This window comes from Triticum dicoccoides, chromosome 7A (assembly GCF_002162155.2).
Source record: "Triticum dicoccoides isolate Atlit2015 ecotype Zavitan chromosome 7A, WEW_v2.0, whole genome shotgun sequence".
NCBI lineage: Eukaryota > Viridiplantae > Streptophyta > Magnoliopsida > Poales > Poaceae > Triticum > Triticum dicoccoides.
The window spans coordinates 466,629,730-466,656,665 of NC_041392.1; the positions used below are offsets into that span (position 1 = coordinate 466,629,730).

The 26,936-nt window shown below is 44.3% G+C and overlaps 1 protein-coding gene across 1 annotated transcript; it reads left to right on the top strand.

Annotated features, from left to right (window-relative positions):
* Positions 1–208: 208 nt before the first annotated feature.
* LOC119331883 (L-gulonolactone oxidase 2-like) lies at positions 209–2,702 on the top strand. The gene is made up of 2 exons (XM_037605060.1): positions 209–974; positions 1,353–2,702. The coding sequence occupies exons 1-2, from the start codon at positions 306–308 to the stop codon at positions 2,457–2,459; spliced, it is 1,776 nt and encodes a 591-aa protein (XP_037460957.1). The 5' UTR covers positions 209–305; the 3' UTR covers positions 2,460–2,702.
* Positions 2,703–26,936: the final 24,234 nt, after the last annotated feature.

The following is a 26,936-nucleotide window of genomic DNA, read 5'->3' on the forward strand; positions in this document are numbered from 1 at the left end:
CTCACTTGAGAAGAACAAATCGTGCAAAGAAAACGTGGGGCTCCATCTTACGCGCGCGAACGGTCCATTCGACGCTGCATTGGCTAGGACGTTCGTCGATGGCACGACAAGGACTTGGGCATAGTTAAACAAGCGAGGAAATTGCACACCAAGCCGGCCATGACCTTGAGCTGGCAAGCTCTTGCTCAGTTATTTAATGCCTGCCCTGGCTAACAGCGGTAGTCATTCGCTCGCATTCCATATAACACATACCCTACACATTAGCGGTGCGTGTTACAAGGTCGACTAGCGAAGTGTCAAGAGCAATGGCGGGACGTAGCAGGGCGCCTGCATTTCTCCTCCTGGGGCTCTTCCTCGGCCTCGCCGGATCCAGCCCGCCGCCGGAGCCGGTGGAGTGCGCCCGCGGCACGTCCGACTGCACCGTCACCAACGTGTACGGCTCCTTCCCGGACCGCACCATCTGCCGCGCGGCCAACGCCACGTTCCCGCGCACCGAGAAGGAGCTCGTGGCCGCCGTGGCTGCCGCCGCCGCGTCCAAGCGCAAGGTTAAGGTGGCCACCAGGCACTCCCACAGCTTCACCAAGCTGGCCTGCCCCGGCGGCCGCGACGGCACGATCATCAGCACGGAGCGGCTCAACAAGACGGTGAGCGTCGACGCTGCCAAGGGGCTCATGACGGTGGAGAGCGGCATGGTGCTCAAGGACCTGATCCAGGCGGCCGCCGCGGCGGGGCTCGCGCTGCCGCACTCGCCCTACTGGTACGGACTCACCATCGGGGGCCTCCTCGCCACGGGTGCCCACGGCAGCTCGCTGTGGGGCAAGGGCAGCGCCGTGCACGAGTACGTGGTAGGGATGAGGATCGTCACGCCCGCACCGGCCAGCCAGGGCTTTGCCGTGGTCAGGGAGCTCAGCGTCGGGGACCCCGACCTCGACGCGGTCAAGGTTTCCCTCGGCGTCCTCGGCGTCGTCTCCCAGGTACTACCTACGCCTACGCGGCTTCGTACAAACGCAAGAAGAAAATTCTTTCGTGCATGCTTGTTTCGGATTCTTTTCGTGCATATATGTCGTGGAAAATATCAACTGCCGAGTATGTACCCGAGTATGTACTTGGCTACTTGCTGGTGCATCCATGCATGCATGGATCTTAACTACTCTTCTAATTGCTTTGGAGTAAAAGATAAATTTGGATTAGTAGGCTAACAACTATCCATGTCCATGGAATGAAAACTAAGTACGACTAATGAACCAGCACGAGCAAGGTATGGTAGCTAGTTTATGGGTTCGGGAGGCTTGATCTTCCATTTTTTTACCGATGAAAAAAGGGCTAATTTATGGGTGTGCTTGCATGTGCAGGTTACGCTAGCCTTGCAGCCGATGTTCAAGCGGTCGGTGACGTTTGAGAAGCGCGACGACACGGACTTTGCATCGCAGGCGGCCATGTGGGGAGGACTGCACGAGTTCGGCGACATGGCGTGGCTGCCGCGGCAAGGCAAGGTGATCTACCGCAAGGACGATCGCGTACCCGTCTCAACCAAGGGCAACGGCCTCAACGACTATCTCGGCTTTCGATCCAATCCTACGCTCGCGCTCATCACCGCCAGAGCCACGGAGGAGCACCTGGAGGAGGACGGCGGCGACATCGCCAGGTGCCTGGCGGCGCGGGCGCCGTCCGTGCTGTTCGAGCTGCAGGCCTACGGCTTCACCAACGACGGCTCATTCTTCACAGGGTGGCCGGTGGTGGGGTTCCAGAACCGCATCCAGGCGTCCGGCACGTGCATCAGCAGCCCGGAGGACGGCCTCCTCTCCTCCTGCACGTGGGACCCACGCATCCGGAGCCCCTTCTTCTACAACTCCGGCTTCAGCGTGGCGCTCTCGAAGGCGCCGGCGTTCATTGCCGACATGCAGAAGCTCCGCGACCTCAAGCCACGCGCCTTCTGCGGCCTCGACGCCAAGCTCGGCGTGCTCCTCCGCTACGTCAGGGCCTCTTCCGCTTACCTCGGGAAATCTGAGGACTCGATCGACTTCGACGTCACCTACTACCGGAGCTACACTGAAGGCGAGCCGCGCGCAAACTCCGACGTGGTCGACGAGATCGAGCAGCTGGCGCTGCGCAAGTACGGCGCCGTCCCACACTGGGGCAAGAACCGCAACTTTGTCTTCGACGGCGTCATCGCCAAGTACCCCAAGGCCGCTGAGTTCCTCAAGGTGAAGGCCAGGTACGACCCCGACGGGATCTTCTCCAGCGAGTGGAGCGACCAGGTGCTCGGCATCAAAGGGAGCCCCAACATCGTCGAGAAAGGCTGCGCCATTGAAGGGCTCTGCGTCTGCTCCAAGGACTCGCACTGCGCGCCAGAGAAGGGCTACTTCTGCCGGCCGGGAACGATGTTCTCGGAGGCGAGGGTCTGCTCGACCCGGGCCGCTTTCGGCGACGAAAGCGACGACCTTCTAGACGAACAGTGATTCGAGGCGCATGCATGCATGCATGCGCCGGGTCAAGCGGCTGCGCATCTAAGTTTAGATTGCGATGCTGACTTTAATGTTGCTTGTATGTGGCGTGTTCGCTTCTTCCAGAGATTGTACCGTCTGTACTTGTAGTAAGTTACTAGTTTGATCCGAGCTACTTGATGTAGTAATATTATGGTTTGCCTATTGTTCTGATTGGAAGCAATTGAAATTGAAACTGAACGCCATGTTCTGATTGGAGGTTCCCTTGCTACAGGTTAGACTTTAGGGCAGGTGACGCATGATTTGCTACAGGTTAGACTTTAGGGCAGATGACGCATGATTGTTTGGTCAAAAAGCTTTACGATTCTAATATAATGGCGGTTGGTGACTTCAGAGCAACGTGCCGTGCTCTGCCAGTGTTCATTTTTAAAGGTGAAAAAAGGGTAACTTGAACGATTCAGTAATGAGATTGATCTTGGAGAGAGAAAAAGTGATATGTTTGGTGTACCAGTCAGTCATTAGCATTTGAAAACAGTTCATGCGCATAGGTTTTGTTCAAAAGTGAACGGAATCACTTTAGCTATACGTCAGTCAGCTGAAAATTTCACTTTGGGTCAGTTGATTTTGTGACCATTTGATTCTGCTTTGAGATGTCTGCTGTTTTTTTTCCTTGTAACGCCCTCGATTCGATCAAGCAGGGGATGGAATTGGGCTGCGGCTCGGCTGTTGGGCTGCTGAAGCTACTGGTCTCTAGGCTGCGCTGCTGCTCTTTTTTTATTTCTTCAAACAGAAATAGAAGAGCAAAATCACAGAAGAATTGGAGAGGGTTGTGAGAGATATGAACATATCCATGGAGTCCAGGATTTTTGCAGAATTTGACTAAATTTCTTTGGGCATTTTTAGAGGTAGAAAAATAATCCAAGTTTGAATTAAAGTGTAATTTTGGTGATGAGTTGGATTGTGTGGAATTGATTGACCTCTATTTTGGGTCAGTTGAATTGCTTCTTGGGCTCTTTTTAGCTCTTCTTGGTTGCATTTTTTCTTTTTCTTTTTTATTTTCTTTATTGGTTGTTTTTTGTTTTTGTGGGTTTTGGCTGAGTGTAATTATATACGTACAAATACTATATAATATGTGTTAAAATTTCATGATTATATGATTATTTTTATGATAAAGTGCAATTTCAGCGCAAAGTTATGCGTAAGCTTTTTTTTCAAATCTCTCCTCTAAAAGAAATACCAACGCCACTAATTTGTTCTTTTCCAGGAAAAATCATTATTTTGATATTGTTTTAGTGTTTACTTCATTTTCATTCTGATTAATGTTAATACCAATTCCACTATTCATTTGCTTTTTTGGAAAACTTCCCCTTTTATATGCTTATTCTTGCATATTTTTAAAAAGCGCAATTTTTATGTATATTTCGTGCAAATTTTGTAAGTGTTTATTTTAGATCCCCCCCCCCTTTTCTTTGTTCTTAAATTGTAATACCAATGCCACTAATCCATTCTTCCTTAGGAAATTTAATTCTTTCTTTTGTGGGTATTTTGTTTTCTATTTCTATGTGTTTTTATTTTACTCTTTTTCTGTTCTTTATTGATTATTCTTTTGTTTTTGGCTGAGTGTAATTATATACAAACAAATACTATATAATATGTGGCCTAGTGACGGGCCGTGGATCGACGGGCCGGCTGTGGCCTAGTGACCCGTTCTGCTACGCGGGGTCGTTGTGGGCATCGCAAATGAATGCACAACCCCTTAAGATGTTGGTGTGGAATGTCCGTGGGCTTAATGCTCCGGCGAGGAGGAACGCTCTATTTCAGGTGGTGACATCCGCCAATCCGGCCATTGTATGTCTACAAGAGACGAAATTGCATGATGTATCTGCAAGCATTGTGCGCCAATGCCTTGGTAATAAATATGAGAAGTTCTTCTACTTACCGGCGTTGGGAACACGTGGTGGGATCTTGGTGGCGTGGGATGAATCTATTACTCACTTGTCCAACCCACACTACACAAATCATACGTTGACGGCACTGGTCAAGTGTCCGGAGGATGAACAAGCCTGGTGGTTGACATGTGTCTACGGCCCCCAGGAGGAGGCCGACAAACTTGAGTTCCTACAAGACCTGGTGGATATACGGGACCTGCACGCGGGGCCTTGGCTAGTTGCTGGAGACTTTAATCTCATAGCTGGGCAGGAGGACAAGAACAATGATTTGATTAATCGGAGGATGTTAAGGCGGTTCAGATCTAAGCTGAACATGCTAGAACTGAAGGAGTTATACCTGAATGGGCGACGATACACTTGGTCCAACGAGAGGCAGAACGCAACACTAGAGAAAATCGATCATGCCTTTGTCTCCAATGAATGGGATGAAGCATTCCCATCATGTTTCCTTTCTGCGCTGGGTACGGCAGTATCGGATCACTGCCCACTGCTTCTCGATATGAACTTGGAGATTATGACGAGGAAAAGGTTCAAGTTTGAGGCGTTCTGGGTCAAGGCGGAGGGATTCATGGAAACAGTACAGGCGGCTTGGGACTCCACCCCTGTGGCCTCGAACAACTATCTTACGCTCCAGAACAAGCTGAGGGCCACGGCGGTTAGTCTTCAGAAGTGGAGCAACCGTTGGATTGGTAATGTAAAGTTACAGATATCCATTGCATTGGAGGTGATAAAGCAGCTAGACGTTGCCATGGAATCAAGACAGCTAGCAGACGCAGAGAGGGATTTGAGGCGACGCTTAAAGAGGAAGCTGTTAGGGCTATGCTCACTTGAGAGAACTATCGCAAGACAACGCTCCAGGCTACTGCAGCTCCGAGAAGGGGATGGGAGCACGAGGCTTTTCCATCAACAAGCTAGTCACAGGCAGCGGAAGAATGTACTCAAATCGGTGAAATACAATGGGGCTATTCACTCAGGGCAGGAAGAGGTGGCGTCCGCGGTGGATGCGTACTACGGCAGGGCTTTCGGCACCGTGGAGCCGCGGAGTTACACACTAAACCTACAGGGGCTAGACCTGCCGCATCTAGACCTATCACAGTTGGAGGTGGCTTTCACTATGGAGGAAGTGGAAAACGTGATTAAGGATATGCCCCCGGATAGGGCGCCAGGGCCGGATGGGTTCACAGGCCGGTTCTATGTAAAGTGTTGGAACATTATTAAGGTAGATTTCATGAAGGCCATGGATTGCTTCTACAATGGAGACATGAGGGGATTGGCGGCTATCAACAAATCTTTGGTGACATTATTGCCTAAGATGGATGGTGCTTTGGACGTGGGTGACTTCAGGCCGATCAACCTCGTGCATGGGGCTATCAAAATTTTTGAGAAGGTGCTTGCTTGTCGCTTGGTGGTGCACCTTCCGCAGTTGGTTGGAAACCACCAGAGCGCTTTTGTGAAAGGTCGATCGCTGCATGACAACTTCATGTTGGTTCAAAGTATGGCCCGAAGGCTGAATGCCCTGAGGATGCCCTCGGTGCTTCTAAAGTTAGATATTTCGAAGGCCTTCGATTCGGTGCAGTGGCCGTTCTTGCTTGAGGTGATGCAACAAATGGGGTTTGGCCCTCGGTGGAGATCCTGGATCTGTGGAATCCTTTCAACATCCACCACCAAAGTCATGGTAAATGGAGACCCCGGCGACACCATCTATAACTGCAAGGGACTGCGACAAGGGGATCCGATATCGCCGATGCTATTCATTCTTACTATGGAACCATTGCAGAGGTTATTCAGAGGGCCACGACTAGTGGTGTGTTGGAGCCCTTGGCACATACAGGTATGAGGCAGCGCTTGTCTATATTTGCTGATGATGTGGTGGTGTTCATCAAGCCCAAGTCCACGGAGCTAGACATATGCAAGAACATTCTGGAAATGTTTGGAGAGGCTTTGGGCTTGAGGATAAACATGGGCAAATCGGTGGCCCTACCGATAAGATGCAATGATCAGGAGGCAGGTACGGTGTGTCATCGGCTGGGATGCCCGAGAGGGGCTTTTCCAATTAAGTACCTTGGGCTGCCGCTAACCTTGAGGAAGCAGTCCGCGGCACAAATGCAGTTTCTAGTTGATCAGATGGCAAATTGTCTGCCTAAGTGGAAAGCGGCTCTAATGCCGAAGAGTGGGCGGCTTACATTGGTGAAGTCTGTGCTCTGTGACATGCCCATCCACGCCATGATGGCGCTCGACTTACCAAAGAAGACGATTGCGGCAATGAACAAAGTGTGTAGAGGCTTCCTATGGTGCAGAAGAGCGGAAGCTAACGGAGGGAACTGTGCGGTTGCTTGGGATTCGGTGTGTGCGCCGAAGTGGGCTGGTGGCTTAGGGATACCTAACCTTAGATGGCTGAATGTGGCCATGCAAGCCAGGTGGGCATGGCTCACAAGAGTGGACACGAGTAGACCTTGGAGCGAGTTCAAGATCAAGATCCCCAAAGAAGCTAAGTTACTTGTCCAGGCGGCTATGAGGAGTGAAGCAAACTGTGGTCTCCATACACTTTTTTGGGAGGATCGTTGGCTAGATGGTATGCGGATACAAGAGATTGCTCCAACTATATATGGTATGATCCCAAGGCGGACCAGATTGACGAGATCAGTCGCCCAGGCTGTGCAAAATGGGTCTTGGGCATCGGATGTTGGCCCGAATATTGGTGAGGGAGCATTGCAGGAGTACTTACAGCTTTGGATCAAAGTAAGCACGTGGGAGCAGCAGGCGGATGGGCCGGACTTGGTCGGTTGGTCATGGGAGACCAACGGCCGTTTCTCGGTGCGCTCGGCTTACGCGGCAAAATTTTGGGGACGGACGGTTGAGCCTATGGCAGAGCTGACCTGGAAGTCTCACGCCCCAGCTACCTGCAAGTTTTTTGCTTGGCTTGCCTTAAGAAACAGGTGTTGGACCTCTGACAGACTGGCGAGGAGAGGCCTCCCACACCAGGATGCATGCCCCTTATGCGACCAGGAGGACGAAACGATTGATCATGTGCTACTGACGTGCGTCTTTGCCAGGTCAGCGTGGGCTGCAGTATGTGAGGCGCTGGGCATGCTGGACTGGACTCCGATTGCACACGATTCCTTAGCCATCTGGCTTGCGGAGAAGCATGGGACTAACGGCTGGCACAAGAAGGATCTTCATACGGTTTTCTTGCTGACTTTGTGGGAGTTGTGGAAGCATCGCAATGCTATTGTGTTTGATGGGGCATCACCTTCTTTAGGTGTTTTACTAGGTAGAGTAAGGTCGGAAGGAAGAATGTGGTCTATTGCCGGCAAGTTTAAGAGAGACATGGACCCCTTCTTCCTTCGGCTTGAACGGTGGGCTAGTAGTGAGGATTAGGAGTGTTGTAATATGAACCTTGGAACTATGGTGGAGGCACTCTTTGCCTTTCTTCTATAATATATAATATGCACATTCGTGCATATTCGAGAAAAAAATATGTGCCAAAATTTCATGATTATATGACTATTTTTGCATATTATGATTAAGTGCAATTTCGGTGCAAAGTCATGCGCAGGTTTACATGTGCGGCCCAGCCCTCTCTCCCTTTTTTTTTCTGTTCTTATTGTTTTTGCTTGTTATTTTTCTTCTTTTTATTAGTTGGATTTTTTGTGTGTGGGTGTTTTTGGATGCTGGATGAATGGAAAATATATGCGTACAAATACTATGAAATGTATGAAAGAATTGTACTATTGTATGAGTATATTTTGCATAATACAGAAAAATGCAATTTTTAGTGCAATTGTGGGCATGTTCTGATTCTCTCCAGCTTCACAGAACTCCACAGATTCAACTTCTTCTCCTCGCTTCTAACTTCACATAGCGATCCCAGGAGTGTTCGGCTCCATCCACTACTTCTCCCACAACTGCAGCCCGGTTGGGAGTGCTCTAGCCTGTTAGGCATAGGTTGGGCCGGGTGGATCCAGCCCAATTAGGAGGGGGTACTCGTTCGAGCGAGGCTGGGCGTAACGATTCGAGACGTTCGTTTTATTTTCGAGTGGAGAGGCAGCGAAGCGGTATCTTTGGCTGTGGCAGTTGGGTGTAAATTGATCGAACTCCACGCTTCTCATTTTGGTGGAGCTGGGCCGACCCTGTTTCTCCTTTTTACACTAGGGGGTGGTTTAGCTTCTCAGATCTAGCTTCTCTCAGCTTATACGTTCGGGTCAGCTTCTCGTGTGAAGTTTGCAGAGTTGAGAGCTGGAGAGAATCAGAACAGGCCCTCTGTGCAAGTTTTCTTTTCTTTCTTCCAAAGTGTAGTACCAGTGACACTAATTCATTGTTTCACATAAAACTTCATTATTTTAATTTTGTTTTAGTTATCATTATATTTTTCTTTCCTCTTTATGGGCAATACTAACGCCACTAACTCATCCCTTCTTAGATTTGTTTTTTTGCAAAAACTTCGCTATTATATGCTTATTCTTGCATATATTTTTAAAAGTGCAATTTTTGTATATATTGTGTGCAATTTTCGTCATTTTTTCTTTGAGTTTTTAGTTCATTTTATTTCTTATTAAAGGGTAACACCAATGTCACTAATTTATTCTTTCTTACAAAATCTCATTGTTTTGATTTTATTTTTTATTTTCTTTCTTCTTAATGGGTAATACCAAAACCACTAATTCATTCTTTCATAGAAAAGTTCATATTTTGATTTTGTTTAAGTTTTTGTTTGCTTAATTAATTCCTCGCGAAAATTCCTTTATATGAAATTTTTACTATTATAGGTTTATTCTTGCATATTATATAAAAAAGTAATTTCTATGTAAACTGTTTCAAATTTTGCCATTATTTATTTATTTATTTTTCTTTTTCTTTTTCTTTATATATTTGCATTTCTCTTTAACTACGCAAATGCATGGGATATGTGTAGTGATACGATAGCCCCTAGCTAGCCTTTTTTTAACTTGGAAGCACCTAGCTAGCTAGTACTGTTTGTGTCTATACATGCATGGCGGCATGCTGGCTCGCTTCCGCTGAGCGTGAGGCAGCAAGCCGTTCCCTGCAGCCTTGCACGCATGCATGCTCGTCCTTCCGGTCAGTGTAGTGCACAGGGCCGGGTGAGCGCGTTGTGTGTTGCTACTCACGCGCATATGCACGAATGGTGATACCAACGCCACATGACAGAAATCGACTCACCAAAAATTTAATTTTAGTCAGCTACCCTTAGCCGGTCCCGAACGAAATACCGTAGTGCTGAGCTATCTTATATCTATATTTATACCTACCAATAAAGTACGGATCGCTTTTTTCTCCTAATTATATGTCCGTCGTAATAGTTTTCGTCCATCCGTCGCTTAACTTACGAGGTTGTTCTGATTTTCAAGTCGTACCTCGCTTATAAAACTTTGTACTATGCTAGCCTCTCACGTACTGGGAGGCCTTCTCTGCATTGAATCGCCGCGCTAATGGCCCACAAGTCACGTTTCAGAATTTCTTTCATATATAGGCAAGTCGTACAATTCATAAAGAGGGCATTTTTATTTATTTTTTAGGCAAGGGCATTTTTATTTAGTAGTGCTATGAACGAGAGAGGATGGATACATCTTTTTTGTTGAACTAGTAAAAATGCCCGTGTGTAGCAACGGGAGAAAAAAAATACCGTACGCTTTTAATTTACAAAAGATGGTTTATAATATGAGAATTTGTAGTTAGGGCCCAAACAACGATGGTCTTAACCTATAAAAGCGCAGTTTAAGATTCTACACGTGTTCTATTTCACACGATTTGCATGTAGATTTAATCCGTACAAACGAAACGGGCAAGCGATCATGCATTTATTCATGTCATGTTTAGAATGGGGTGTTGTTACGGGCGAGTAAAGAAAAACGACAAAAACAAACGATGGCACATTAGTACACTACGGAGACATGTGTGCATCAATGACAATTTTCAATTTAACAATCACTAACTTAGGGTAACTCTTGAACACTTTTTTCACATGCATATTTCTTAAATACATGAAGAGTTGTTAAAAAGATACATGACTTTTTAATCATAAAAGTAGATTTTTTTGTCTGAAAAATATATTTTTGTATGGTCTCCTGTGGACGCGGGTACTTGTGTCTCTATTTCATCAACATTTCTTGCCACACATGTCATAGGTATTGGTCCCTGTTTCATCACTATTTATATCTTATCAAACTTGTCTTTTATTTTATTTTTTGTCATGCATGTCTCTTTTTTACTTTTTTTATGCATGTCATCTTTTTTTCTTATATATAGGAGAATAGCGCAACATCTCATCTTTATCGGACCTTCTCTGTATTTTTTCTTTTATTTCTTTTACAACGGACATCTCCTCTTTATTGATTCAGTACCGGTATGAAAAAAATGGATAATGCATTGTTGATTAACATTGCAGCCTCGATAGTATTTTTTTTAAAAAAATTGCTAAAAAGTAAAATAACATCATATTCAGATTCTACATATTTTTCTAATCAAAGTTCATATGTAACAAGTTAAATTTGGAGTTACAGTTTATAAGATATGAGTATTTTAAAAATATATTTAATATGTACTGCGGGTTTAATATCAGAAACATTAGGAGGTTTTCTATAATACATACATATATATATAATAAATAAATATAAATATAATATAATAATAATGATGATGATGATGATGATGATGATGATGATGATGATGATGACGATGATGATGATAATATATGTATAGATATAGATATAGATAGTCCTATCTTGATTGGTTATATTGATTTTTACCAATTCATATACGCTGGCAAAGTTGCGTGAAATATCAAGAAGCTGCCTACACAAGAGAGTTAGTACATAAGAGAATCCATTAGCAGAGGAATGAAATAAACAAAAGGTTGGTACAAAAGAGAAACCTGAATTCAATCCATTAGCAGAGGGGTTACATAAACAGAGTGTTAGTACAAAATAGAAAACTGCATCCCGTAGGTTTTTTTTTGCGGGAAGGAAGATGAAGGAAGACGAGCTGGTCGGCTAGACATCCGACGATGATGATGATTGGGACAAGGTGGACCACGAGCTGGAGTGCACGCAGTGACGTGACTGGTGACGTGACTGACGTGACCATGATGGTTAATTTAAACTAAATTACAAGACGATGCTTGATGGTGTTCGGGATGTAGGTAGCTGAAAGAATTCATGTGTTGCGTTAACGTTGTTGCACAATACACTGAGGAAATTCAAAAGCCGTCCGTCATGTTGGTCAATATTGTTTTATCCATTGCAACACAAAGACTTTTTTTATTATTTTTCTTACACACTTATTCTCTCAGAAAAATATAAGAACATGCACGCTCTGACGAGAGTCGAATTGTATACGCATCTCTAATATACTGTTCCCATCCTAAAAAAACTATCTTTCTGACACCTGTCTCTTCCCCGAGTAAATACCATCATCGGTCGTAGTTCTCATCTGGTGTCGGCCGTCCCCACACCACTATGTATGCGGCCCAACGACTAACTCTGGTGAATCCCCATGGCTTCTCCGTATGCGACCCAAGGGCTAACTCTATCTGCTCGAGGTTTCCAACACGGTGTTGCCCTGGACTTCTATACAGACTGTCCCTGTTAGACTTGACGCTCTCCACACGGTTTAGACCATGCTTATTGGGTTGGCGAGTGCATTGTTTTTTGTCCAGCTGCAACACACTGGCCTTTTTTTAGTAATAATAAAATTAAATAAAAAGATAAGCAAACTAGGATCAACTTGCTTATTTGTTTTTCTATTAACTTGCTTACAGGGCTTTCAGGAAATCGAATGTTACCCGTAGTTTTTTTTTCTCCAGACAGAAAGGATAGCTCCTATTCAACAACCTTTTTTAGGTGAACTAGGGATTTTATTTAACGTTCAAAACAGCCGGAATACAAGTAATGTACAGGGTAATTCCTGGCCACATGTGGCGACCTACCGGACGTGGATGTTATCTTGAACTTTCCGCTTAGTTCTCAAGTCCTATTCAGCAAACTTTTTTGTTTTGAGAAATTCCTATTCAGCGAACTGCGTGATGCAAAGTCAGCAAACACATAAGTGCTCGCTCAAGCCTCTTGCTTGTGTGGACAGGCCCATACCAAGATAGTACGGGATCGTTGCTCCTTCTCTAAAAGAACAAATATAGCGCTGCTGAATTTTTTTGTTTAGATAGTTTTTTGGCAAAAAAAAAAAGTTAGTTTGGTTGTTTTCAGTAAATCTATTTTCTAAATTTGAAAAAATGTTTAGGTAACTAAAAGTGTACGTGAATTCAAAATATGATTATGAATACAAAAAATATTCCTAGTTTCAAAAATTATTTGCAAATTGAAAACATGTCATGAATTCAAAAAATGTTATCAACTTCAAAAATTGATCGTGAATATAAAAAATGTCTGTGAATTAAAAATGCAACTTTTAAAATGTTTATGAATTTAAATAAATGGAGAATTTTGGAAAGTTTTTGTGATTTCCGAAAATGTAGGTGCATTCCACAAATATGTTCACATATTCAAAAAATACTGCGAATTTAAAAAATGTTCTTTAAATCTAGAAAAATCATGGATTTCGATGAATATTTAATATTTCAAAAAACGTCACAAACTTGAAAAAGTGTTCTTGGATTTCAAAGATGTTCTTGAATTTGAAAGAAGTTTCTGGATTTCTAAATTTTCACAAATTTTGAATGTTCATGAATTAAAAAAATATCACAAAATTAAAAAAGTAAAAGACAAAGAAGAAAAAAATAAGGGGAAAACAAAAAATGGAGAAACCCCATAAGAAAAATAGGAAAAATGATTTAGCAAGGTTCTAGAACATACCCAAAACGAGTGGGGAAAGCAAAGCAAAAAAACAGAGAAACAAGAGAACGGGTGGGCATGTGTGTCGCGCGCTATCTCCCGACCTGCGCGGGGAATGGGATCGGGCGATCCTATTGGGCGCTTCAGCACCCGTTAGTGAACGGGCGCCTGAAGGCACTTCTAAATGGGCTCGGTCCATCTTGCGTTCATAAACTGCAAGAAACTGGGCATGTACACGCGATCTGCATGTTTAGACTTCGCTAGGGATGCGAGTCAGACAAGTAACCTATTCTGATTTCTTACATCCTCTTTCCTCTTTTCTTCCTTGTTCTTTTAGTTTATTTTTATTTTTTTATTTCTTCTTTTTCAAATGCACGAACTTTTTTTATCAAAATCGATGATTTTTCTTTCAAAATAATTTTTTGAATTTGTGGAAAGGAAATAAATTTGATGAACTCTGTTATATGAAAATCGATGAACCTTTTTCAAATCTATTAACTTTTTTCAAAATCCGGTGAACTTTTTTATATGAGTGAACTTTTTTTTTAAATCTGGTTAAATTTTTTTCTAAGCCGGGTAGACATTTTCAAATACATGAAGTTTTTCAAATTTATGAACTTTTTTCAAAATTGGTGACTTTTTTTTCAATTTTTGTGAACATTTCTAAGAAAATCGATGAACTTTCTAAAATTTTATATATTTTTTCGTTTTTAGTAACAATTTATAATAGGACTGAAGCACGGGTCAAATAGCCTGTTTTTGGATATCACACATCGCAGTGATCGTTGTGCGGTGGTTAATGCGCTAGGTGCGTCAACGGTAGCATGCCAGTTTAAATCTCACATCTCGCTGAATTAACCATGTAGATTTTTTTTCCTGGCTGGAGGCGATTGTGTTGGTAAACATAGCATGCAATTTCAAAAAAATTCCTATGCTCACGCAAGATCTATTTAGAAAATGCATAGCAACGAGAGGGGGAAAGTGTGTCCACGTACCCTCGTAGACCGAAAGCGGAAGCGTTTGACAACACGGTTGATGTAGTCGAACTTCTTCTAGATCCGACCGATCAAGCAGCGAACGTACGACACCTCTGAATTCTGCACACGTTCAGCTCGATGACGTCCCTCGTCCTCTTGATCCAGAAAGGTGTTGAGGAAGAAGATGAGTTTCGTCAGCACGACGGTGTGGTGACGGTGATGGTGAAGTGATCCGCTTACGGCTTCGCCTAAGCACTACGAAGATATGACCAGAGGCGTAAACCGTGGAGAGGGGCGCCTGTTGGGGAACATAGTATTTCAAAAAACTTCCTACGATCACGCAAGATCTGTTTAGGAGATGCATAGCAACGAGACAGGAGAGTGTGTCCATGTACCCTCGTAGACCGAAAGTGGAAGCGTTTAGTAACGCAGTTGATGTAGTCGAATGTCTTCACGATCCAACCGATCCAAGCACCGAACGTACGGCACCTTCGTGTTCAGCACACGTTCAGCACGATGACATCTGATGTCGCTTGAAGCTACGTCGATATTTCACCAAAGAGGAAGGGATGATGCAGCACAATGGCGATAGCTATTTCCCTCAGATATGAAATCAAGGTTATTGAACCAGTAGGAGAACCAAGCAACACAAGGTAAACATCACCTGCACAGAAATAACAACTTCTCGCAACCCGATGTGTTAAAGGGGGTTGTCAATCCCTTCCGGGGTACGGCGCTTCAAGATAGGCAAGCAGACTGTAACGCCCCAAGACCGGAGCTTCAGATGCCTTCCATGTTTCTAGGTTTCGTCGTTTGATTTGTTTGGTTCGTCGTTTTCATCTTTGCATCATGTCATCATGCCATCATCTCATAAATCTTTTGCATCTCAACTAAATAAATTGTGTGGATCTTCGATCCATTTAAATCGAGCGAAGAGTGACTTCTCTTTATAACATATCCTCCCAATATTAGGGAGCTATATTAAATATCCCATTAACTTGGAATCACCCATCACGCAATTGCATTACTCTTCAACTCTTCTTCTATCCGACTTAACTTCATATATTTTCCTTGTCATCTCTCTCTCAAGCCATACCCATGCATCATCCCTCCCACTTCCTTCGTTTTTCATGTCTTTGCAAGCGACCTTATTCCTCCTCCATTAATGTTCATCTTTTCTCTATAAATCTTGCCTTTTTCCTACACCCTCTCTGTTAGATTTCATCCCATTCGAAGTTGTTTTGTTCAGGTTCAAAAATGATTCAAGTTTGAAAATAATTCAAACTCTAATTATTTTTCTACCTTCTAAAAATGCCGGAGCAATTTATTCAAACCCTACATAAATCCAGGGTTCCAGATATATTTTTATATATCTCATATTCCTAACCAAAAACCCCTGGATTTTCCCCTTTATTGATTGTTTATTTATATAAACAATAATTTAAGGAAAGGAAGATTTTGGAAAAGAGAGGGAGCCCAGCAGCCGCACCAGTTGGCCAAGGCCCAGCTGGCGCCCTTCCCACTGGGCCGGCTCCAAGGCCCAGCCGCCCCCACCAGTTCCATAACCCTAGCCCGATCCCCTCGCTCGCTAGCCCTCTCTCTCTCGATCCCTTGCCTCTCCCTCGACTCCCTCCTGCGCCGCCGCACACATCTCACAAGAGAGGAGCGCCCGCGCCCGAGACCTTCTACGCCCGATCCCCTCGGCCTCCACCTCGCCATCCCGTCGCCGCGTCAGGTCGCCGCCGGTGACCACAACCCGCGCCGCGCCCTTGTCCCGTTCCCCTCTGCCTCCTCCCGAGCGCCCCTCCTTCCAGCAAGCGCGCCCGCGGGCGTCGACCACCACCACCAGGAGCTCCGCCGCCCCTCTGCTCCTGTTTCCTCTCCTGCGCCCCCGCCGGCGTGGAGCCGCGCCAAGACGCCACCGCTGCTCTGCTTCCTGACGAGCAGAGGACGAGGCGCCCGCTCGCCCGCGTCTCGCGTTGACCGCGGCCATCGCCCCGCATCGCCAGCAGCAAGCCGCCGTCGTTGCCTCTGTTTTGAGCCCTTGTGCTGCTGCTGTCGCGCCCTGCTTCGTCTGAAGCTCCAGCGCCAAGTCCCTCGCCAAGCCGCCGCCGTTTGCCCTGCCGCCGGCCTGCCTCCATGTTCGGATCCGGCCGAGCTCTCCTCGTTGCCGGTTGCCTCGCCGACCCGCCGCTTCTCGTGCCTGCCATCCCGTTCCTTGCCTTGCTGCTGCAGCCGCCCCCTTGCCATGGCCATCGTCGAGTTCCCCCAGGACTCGGGGAGCATGTGCGGGAGAACCAAGTCCGAAGACTACCGTGGCTGCGATCTCGCCCAGAAACACTACGGTTCGGCAAGACCGTCTCGGATTTTCGCCAAGTTCCACTACCGTCGCCCCTCAAAACGCAAGTACCCCCAACGGACTCGACAAGACCCACATGCACGATTACGCCCGGCGATGCGACAAGTACATCTACCAACGACCCTCGAACGCGTCAAGTACCACTACCGTCAAGTACCTCTTCGCAAGACCAAGTCCCTCTACAAAAACGTTGTACGACTACTTCCGTGGCCGAAGGCCCGTGTACAACTACCGTCGCCGTGAACGACTACTTCCTCTACTTCCTCTACAAACCCGAACCGCTCCGAGAATGCACCTGGAAGGTATAACCGCCGAGACGATGACCCGTGGACGAATGCATGTGTAGTTTGAGATGCATGTTTGGATGTTGTATCCTCCCGTGATCGTTAGATGTTTCCCTCGCTTATCACCGTCGTCGACCCGTGGGAACCCGGTTGCCGGGATCACCCCACCTTCTATCGCATGTCACACTCCCGTCACTTTTCCTTTTGCACCGGTATCTCCGTGAGTTATCAGATCATCCGGAATGTTGCCATGGCACCGTTTCATTATCGTCGCCGTGGCACCCTTTTCTTTCTACTACGGTGACAAATGCTTCCTAATGCTCTTGTCAACTTTTAATAAAAATTGCATAAACTTGAACATGTCATGCGCATCATGATAATAACATTTAAATATTAAAAATTGTTGTTGCACCAAATTGATAATTGCATATGGGTATTTACCGGATTTGTTGTTTGTTATTTCCGGCCTCATTTAAACTTGCCTAAATGTTTAGTTTTCTTATGCTTCCCCTCTTGCCATGCTAAAAACATTTAATATTGTTGAGTACCTAAACGAGAGAGAACTAAATAACTTGAATGTGGTGTTTCGTCAATATGCAACGGAGTTGCATATTGAGCTCCACTTAATTTGTAGGATTGTTTGTGCACTTTGCCATGCCATGCCTCTTTAAACCGGACATGCATAATACTCGATTGTGCATCATGCCATGTTGATGTGTTGGTTGTTTACTATGTTGTGTGCTTCTTTTCCGGTGTTTGCTTCTTCGGGTTGGTTCCGATAACGTCGCGTTGTGAGGACCCGTTCGTCTACGTTCAGTTTGTCTTCTTCATGGACTCGTTCTTCTTCCTTGTGGGATCTCAGGCAAGATGATCATACCCTCGAAATCACTACTATCTTTGCTTTGCTAGATGCTCGCTCTTTTGCTATGCCTATGCTGTGATACCTACGACTTGCTTATCATGCCACCCATATTGTTGAACCAAGCCTCTAACCCACCTTGTCCTAGCAAACCGTTGTTTGGCTATGTTACCGCTTGCTCAGCCCCTCTTATAGCGTTGTTAGTTGCAGGTGAAGATTGAAGTTTGTTCCTTGTTGGAACATGGAGATACCGTTCCTTGTTGGAACATGTTTACTTGTTGGGATATCACAATATATCTTATTTAATTAATGCATCTATATACTTGGTTAAGGGTGGAAGGCTCGGCCTTATGCCTGGTGTTTTGTTTCACTCTTGCCGCCCTAGTTTCCGTCATATCAGTGTTATGTTCCCGGGTTTTGCGTCCCTTACGCGGTTGGGCTATTATGGGAACCCCTTGACAGTTCGCCTTAAGTAAAGCTTTTCCAGCAATGCCCAACATTGGTTTTACCATTTGCCACCTAGCCTTTTCTTTTCCCTTGGGAGTCGCGCTCCTGAGGGTCATCATTATTTTACCCCCCCGGGCCAGTGCTCCTCTGAGTGTTGGTCCAACCTGTCAGCTGCCGGTGACCACCAGGGGCAACTCTGGGCTGGCCTACCCGTACCTAAGACAATCTGAGTGTGCCCTGAGAAAGAGATATGTGCAGCTCCTATCGGGATTTGTCGGCACATTCGGGCGGTGTTGCCGGTTTAGTTTTATCCTGTCGAAATGTCTTGTTGTACCGGGATACCGAGTCTGATCGGAACGTCTCGGGAGGAGGTCTATTCCTTCGTTGACCGTGAGAGCTTGTCATGGGCTAAGTTGGGACACCCCTACAGGGGTTTGAACTTCCGAAAGTCGTGCCCGCGGTTATGGGCAGATGGGAATATGTTAATGCCCGGTTGTAGATAACTTGAACCTTAACTTAATTAAAATGAATCAATAGCATGTGTAATCGTGATGGTCTCTTTCCGGCGGAGTTCGGGAAGTGAACACGGTTGTTGGAGTTATGCTTGACGTAGGTTGCTATAGGATCACTTCTTGATCATACTTTTATCGACCGTGCTTTGCCTTCTCTTCTCGCTCTCATTTGCGTATGTTTAGCCACCATATATGCTAGTCGCTTGCTGCAGCTCCACCTCATACCTTTTACCTTACCCATAAGCTTAAATCGTCTTGATCGCGGGGGTGCGAGATTGCTGAGTCCCCGTGGCTCACGGATACTTCCAAAACCAGCTTGCAGGCACCGATGAGTCCGTGCAGATGACGCAATCAAGCTCAAGGAGGAGCTCTATGAAGATCTTGTCCTTTATGTTGTTTCGTTCTAGTTGATCAGTAGTGGAGCCCAGTTGGGGTCGATCGGGGACCTTTGTCGCATTTGGGGTTCTTCTTTTATTTTGGTTCCGTAGTCGGACCTTGATTGTATTTGGATGATGTAATGCTTTATTCATGTAATTGTGTGAAGTGGCGATTGTAAGCCAACTATGTATCTCTGTCCTTTATATATTACATGGGTTGTGTGAAGATTACCTCACTTGCGACATTGCTTTCAATGCGGTTATGCCTCTAAGTCATGCTTCGACACGTGGGAGATATAGCCGCATCGAGGGCGTGGCAAGTTGGTAATCAGAGCCTTCCCCGACCTTAGGAGCCCCATTGCTTGATCGTTTTTAGCGGCCGAGTTGTGTCTAGAAAAATGTTTTGAGTCATTTAGGAATTATATATCGGAGAGTTTAGGAATTCTTTTTACTTCCCAGTCTCCTCATCGCTCTGGTAAGGCATCCTGACGTAGAGTTTTGACTCTTCTCTTCTCAAATTTCTCCAAAAAAAAATTAGGATCACGCGGGTATCTTGGAATCGTTCCGATGGTTTTATGATGAGAACATTGTCTTGGTGCCTCCTGTCAGGGGTTTTGTGGAAGTGTCCCGGGGAGTTGAGCTCTGAGGTGTTGTCATCATAATTTTATCGTTGCAGTTCTGGAATACCTGAGTTTAGTACGCCGACATCGAAAATCTCTTTTATGCAGTTCGTTGGTGAGATAACCTCGACGCCACCCAGTACCGGGGCGGGAGTTCGGGAGTATCGCCATAACTTGTATAACGGATGCTTTTCGAAGGTTGAGGTAGATGATTTCCGAAGGTTTCTTGGTTATGTGTTGAAGGATGGATACAGCTGGATGTAGGATTTGCTAGATTTGGGTGAGATATTATGCTTCCCCTGTATCCCCAACACCTGATTGCATAACCGGAAAATTTCGGGAGTTTCATAGGTGGGAATTCAAGTAGCTCTTAGGATATCTTTCCGACAGATGTATGATATGAAATTGGGGTTCGACGTCTAGTGGTCCGCCTATTCACGGTTGGTTTTACAGTGGTCTCGTTGTGTCTTAAAGAGTCCTTGGCTATGCCGACTCGGGGACGCTTTGTATGCCATGTGCACTGCCTTGTACATGATGGTGTTGTACGATCGAGCCCGTGTAGGCCCCACCACAAAAACTTCGGACGAAATCTCTATCATATGTTTGTTCTGACTTATTCTGCAAACCAATCCTTTGTTTTTGTTTGGAGTTGTGGTATTCGAGTTGCTTCAATGTCAAGTGTTGATTCCATACCTTCCTCAAATGGTGTTCTCATACTCCGATGTGGATACCAATCCTTCTTGATCATCAAGATTGTCTCATCAATCCTTTTCACCGGAGTGTTTCTCTTCAAGTGGATCCGATCATTCCAATATCAGCAAGATCTATTACTAGTTCTCAACGGTGTTGTTTTCATCCATCTCCAAGTTGCTTTTGTTTTTCCCGCCCACCCACCCTTTTTTTTCAAGGACTCAGATGTCTTAATCAAGTATCCTTTTATTATTACGAAGTCTCTCCATCATTTTCCGTCATTGTTCTTATCTGGTGATTCTCATGAAGATTTTAACGGAGCCTCAAGGTCATCATCCTTAATTTGTTTCTTCTCTGGTGGATTCAATTCAAGCTTTCGGTGTTGATCATATTCTTTTCCGTATTTCAAGGCTTTCTCATGACGGTGCAATTCTTAATCGTTCACCTCTCGCTATTCTATTGTTCCGGAGTGCTCAAGATATCTCGAAGATTCGTGTTTCCACTCTGCAGTTATTTAATATCTTCGAGGATGTTCTCTCTTTCAAGTCTTTTAATTCAACCGGTGCAACCTCTCTTTAAAATCATTTCAACGGTGTTTCTTTTGAGTGGGCCCTAACCCACAGGTCTTTTCCCAGGATCTTACCTGACTCTTCTTATTTTCCCGGAGCTATACTAAATTCTTTTCGAAGTTTGACGTAAGAATGAGTTATCATCAGTCAAATGCCATCTCCTAGATCTTTCACAATTCTTTTCATCATTGGCTCAACCTCTTCGTTTTGATTCTTCCGGAGTTTCTAAATAATTCATGGTGGTGTTTCTCGTCATCATTCTCAACATTTGAAGACCGAAGAAGAGTTTCTCTTTAATCTTGCTCCATTCTCTTCAAGATTCGTGATTCTAGCTTGTTGCCATCCTCTCGTAATTGTTTTCGAACGTGAGAATCCTTTTCACCCTCTGGAGCAATTCAGGAGTCTTTTCAGCTTGTGCCTCCGAAGGCCATCATTTCGGAAGGTTTATTCATTCTCAGCAAAATATATCATTCTCCAATCTTGCCGGTACATCGTTCAAGTGATCTCTAATCAGTTCGTGATCTCTTCGTTCTCATGTATCTAAATCCTAGCAAGTATTTTCATTCATTTGCTAATTCCTCCCGGTGTTTCTTTATCTTCTCTTTGTTCATTTTTTTAATTCTTACGGTGGTTCGTTCAAGATTTCTCTTCCTTATCAATTCATTCGTTGTTTCAATCCTACCAGTGTTTCGTTGAAGACCTTCCCAAGTCTGATGTTATACTCTCTTAATCTTTTCTACGAGAATAAGTAATATGCCAAATCCGTTGATTGTCATCAATTTAATTTGGTGAAGGATAAGCATAATGTAATTCTTATTCTTGTTTCATCCAAGTGATTTAATTCCTTATTCTGGAGGCTCAACAAGCTCTCGGTTTTCAATTGTTTTCATCTCCTCTTTTTTCCTGGAGTTCCAAGCCCTAATTATCACGGAGATCCATCTAAATCATCACAAGGTTTCACCCTGGGTTGTCAACTTCTCTCTCTTTTCGTTATCTTTGGTCTACCGGAGTTCTTCATGAAGGATATACTTGATGGATTCATCAAGGATTTAATTCCTTCTCGAAGTGTTCATCAAGATTCTTTTCAGAGGAGCTCAAGCATTCTTCTTCTTGTAATACGGAGTTCTATTCTTTCAACCGTATCATTGGAGATGGTATTATGCCATTCTTGATAATTTCAGTTTATGCTTCATGATTCACATGTTATCAAGGATGAGATTTTTTAAATCCATCATTTTCTTCATTGGAGTTAGCTTGGGTTATATTTCACCTAAAGCTTTCCCTAAGGATTGTTGCTATCTATGGTGCTTATAAATGACCAAAGTTCTTCTTTTATCCTCCCGGTGATATAGCTTTCTTGTCTCCTTGTTCTTACCAATCAAACTCTTTTTCCCGTGAGTGGCAGGTTTTCATCTCTTAATTTGAGATGTACTCCACAAGACCATACCAAGCTTATCATTTTGTTGTTGGGTTTCCAACAATTCCGTTCTAGCATGTGTTGTAAGCGTGCTCTCGTTTTTCCCTTCATTCATTCCATTCTTACTTTTGTTCCGGAGGCATTGTGTTGCTGCTCTCTTCAAACCCATCTTCTTGTTTTGTCAGGATCGTGTTCTTTTCTTGACTTATCCATTTAACTGAAGTGTTGTGTTCTTTTTTTCTCAAGTTCTCTCATTTTATCAAGTCTTGCATCCCTTCTCAACCGGAGTGCTATCCGAATCGGTTCCTTCTTTTTCCTCTTTCTTAACGGAGTGTTTTGAACTTTGTACTTCTCCATTGTTTCATTTCTTTCAATTAGTTCAACCTCTCAAGGTTATTTGGTTTCACTCGTTTGTCAAAGGAGCAACATAGTTTTACCGTTTCTCTTCCTTTTCCGTTGCCCCTCCGGTGCCATTCTAGATCTCGGGACGAGATCCTCTCGTAGTGGTGGAGTGTTGTAACGCCCCAAGACCGGAGCTTCAGATGCCTTCCATGTTTCTGGGTTTCGTCGTGTGATTTGTTTGGTTCGTCGTTTTCATCTTTGCATCATGTCATCATGCCATCATCTCATAAATCTTTTGCATCTCAACTAAATAAATTGTGTGGATCTTCGATCCATTTAAATCGAGGGAAGAGTGACTTCTCTTTATAACATATCCTCCCAATATTAGGGAGCTATATTAAATATCCCATTAACTTGGAATCACCCATCACACAATTGCATTACTCTTCAACTCTTCTTCTATCCGACTTAACTTCATATATTTTCCTTGTCATCTCTCTCTCAAGCCATACCCATGCATCATCCCTCCCACTTCCTTCGTTTTTCATGTCTTTGCAAGCGACCTTATTCCTCCTCCATTAATGTTCATCTTTTCCCTATAAATCTTGCCTTTTTCCTACACCCTCTCTGTCAGATGTCATCCCATTCAAAGTTGTTTTGGTCAGGTTCAAAAATGATTGAAGTTTGAAAATAATTCAAACTCTAATTATTTTTCTACCTTCTAAAAATGCTGGAGCAATTTATTCAAACCCTACATAAATCCAGGGTTCCAGATATATTTTTATATATCTCATATTCCTAACCAAAAACCCCTGGATTTTCCCCTTTATTGATTGTTTATTTATATAAACAATAATTTAAGGAAAGGAAGATTTTGGAAAGGAGAGGGAGCCCAGCAGCCGCACCAGTTGGCCAAGGCCCAGCTGGCGCCCTTCCCACTGGGCCGGCTCCAAGGCCCAGCCGCCCCCACTAGTTCCATAACCCTAGCCCGATCCCCTCGCTCGTGTAACATCCCAAATTTTCAATTTGGAATGTTATACATTAGGTCATCATGCATATCATATTTTATTTTGCTTTTGGCTTTGATCCTAGAAAATCCTAAGCAACTCAAGGACCCACGGAGAGAGTTGGGGATTTCGTTATTTACATATTTGAGTTTTCTCAAATTATGTAAACAGGATCATTTGATTTTATTTATTTTATCATCAATTATTTCTATTACAAAAATATGAGAGAGGGAATAAAATGACTTTCCCAAAATATAGAAATATTGAGAATTTAATAAAAAAATCAAATAAGATTTATTTCGGAGTTTTTCGGTATTTTTAATTGAATTTAGGAAAAATGCGCGTTTTTCAAAGTTGTAGTTTGGGCCCAGATAAATGTTCACTTTATCGGGCTTGATTTTAGAAACCTGGGAAAATTTATCTCATGATTTTTGGAGTCCATTTAGTATTTCTTTTTATTTTTCTTTCTAGCGTAATTATTAAAAAAACGAAACCGACTATGGGCCGTACCCGAGCGGGACTCCGCCCGGGGGCGCCTTTATATAGCGAATCGCCCAAGCCCCAGGCCCATAGCCGCGCCTGCGCCGAAACCCTAGCCCATAGTCGCCGCCGCCGCCGCCGACGTCGCCGGACCCGCCGCCAACTCGCCGGAGTTGCACGCTGCCCGAGGTTCGCCGCCGCCTCGACTTTCGTGCCGTTTAAAAAAAATTATGTTCGTCATTTTTTTCTTTTTCATCGGATTTTCCGCGATTATTTTCTGATCGCGATCTCTGATCCGATTTTCGTTTTAGTATAACTTTTCTCTCGTTTATCGGAATCGGGTGATTCAAGCGCCTGGAGTTTCGTCTCGAAACCCTCTTTCTGAATAATCAACTTAAACATGTTTTTGCTACTGTATAATTTGCCCTAGATCCAGATTACTAGAACGAAGTTGTTTTCTTTCGCCGTTTGACTTCTTTTGCTTCGTTCGATTTGATTCTTTTTGCAAACCAGGGTTCTTAAGTTGAACTTTCTGGTTAGATCTTCTATTTGAGTTTTACCTATGCATTAGATGAGTACTTATTGTATGCTTGTTGTTTGTCTGCGATAGAATACCCGGAGTGTGCCGCCTACTACTTCGAATCTCTAGGTTTCGCGGATCATCAGCAAGGCAAGTAACACTTTGATCATACCTTTTCTACAACCCAGTTTTATTGCATTAGATCCATCCTCACACATTGCATGATTAGGATCTAATTAAATTGTGGGATGGGAAGTAGATGAGGTAGTACCTATTACCTGTTTATTATCAAACCTTTGGGAGTTACTTCTGTGTTTGCTTTATGCCATGCTATGCTAGTAGACGTGGATTGGGTGAGTGATATCCATGACAGATGTGAGATTGTTAATTAATGGTTTATCTAAGGTGGCAACCTAACACACATCTGGGTGGATTGAGGCACCTGGGTATTCCAGGACTTGCCTATTTTTATTTTGGACCGCCACCCAGGCTCAAAGGGATCATGAGATTATTCATACTAGAAACTTCCGTGTGCAGCCACAAGCCATTATGGGCTCTGGCATAGTTGAGTAAGTCGTGCGAGCTCTTATAGGGTAGACTAGCAGATGTAGGGGAAAGTATGTGTACCGGTCTATCCATCGTAAGGTGCTAGCGCTTCTGAAAGACTGTGTCTCGGTCATCCGTTTCTCAAACACCATGTAGTGCGAGAAATCCAACGGAGGCGATCGAGTCTTGTGGGGAAAAGTGCTCAAACCTCTGCAGAGTGTATAAACTAATCATGATTAGCCGTGTGCTCGGTTATGGACATCTTGAGTATCTAGTACCTGGATTATCATGTGAATCTCAACATGTTACTCTAAAGTAAATTTTGTTGGGTTTTTATGAGGTTACTTAATTGGGATTGAGAATGCTGTCAACCATTCTCAATGTTTAACAACCACCATGATAGTAATTAATTTTATTCCTTTGAAGTAGGGAAAAATTGGCTTTACGCAAAAAAACTGTAACCATAGAGCTTTCCACCAGCCAAATATGCATATAGTATAGCTGTTGCATTCCATTACTCTCTATGTGTTACCTTGCCAGCATATTCCATGTGCTGACCCGTTTTCGGGCTGCAACATTAATGTTGCAGACTTTTCAGACGACGATTAAGGAGTTTTTAGGTCGTGGTTCTATACTCAGTGATGCCGTTGGAGTTGATGGACTCACTTACCTTCCAAGCCTTCCGCTGTTATCGTTATTAGATGGCCTTAAGCCATATTTATTGTAATAAGCTCTCTTTGAGACACTCGATGTAATAAGTGTGTGATTGCTACTCTGCTATAAATCCTTCGAGTACTGTGTGGTGTCAGCATTACTGATCCAGGGATGACACTGGAGCACAGAGATCAGACTGTTTGAGGTCTGGTCGCTACAGAGATGGTATCAGAGCACACGCTGACTGTAGGACACGACCACTAAGCTAAGAGACCTAGATCACTACCCACTCTCTTCTCTTCTGACTTCTCATCTTTTCTACTCTTTAAGATGGCGGATGCAAGGAACAAGTTCACACAACCAGATGAAGATACACCCTTTGGACGCCACTTGAAGGAAGTCACTAGATACCTGAACATAGGAGTACCAAGCTTCACGGGAACCTACAACGCCACTTTACCTGAAGAAGAGCGCTGGATGATTCAAGTTCAAGTTCCAGGAAGGACGTTCATGCCAGTCACTGAGCCCATAGAGTTTTCTTTTGATGCACCAACTTGGAGTTTAGGAAAGAGTATGGCAGCTCACATCACCATGGGACGCATTGGAGAAGTCTACCGCAAGGATCTCAAGGATACTATCCACCAGATTTGCGGACACCGAGATGAACACTGGGAGATGATCAGCACCAGGAAAGATAGATCAATTGCAGCTTTTATTCAGGAGTTAAATCAGCACATTCGACGACAAGAGAATCAGATGTGCGCCGACATGATAGATCTGAAGAAGGCTAAGACTAGAATCAAGGAACTGGAGGAAGAACTCAAGGCTACACGCGAAGATTATGAAGAAGAAATTGAAGTATTGGTGGATAAGAATGCCGACCTAACTATGAAGCTAGCAGTATTTATGGGAGACCCGACACCAGTAGATGAAGACGAAGAACCCAAGGAGATTAGCCCGGAGGACTACATCATCATTGACGGCACCGACTCGGAAGCAGATAGTAGCGATGATGACTATGTTGATGAAGCAGGAGCAGATATCATGGAGTTTACAACCGTAGAATATTTCTAGTAGACCAC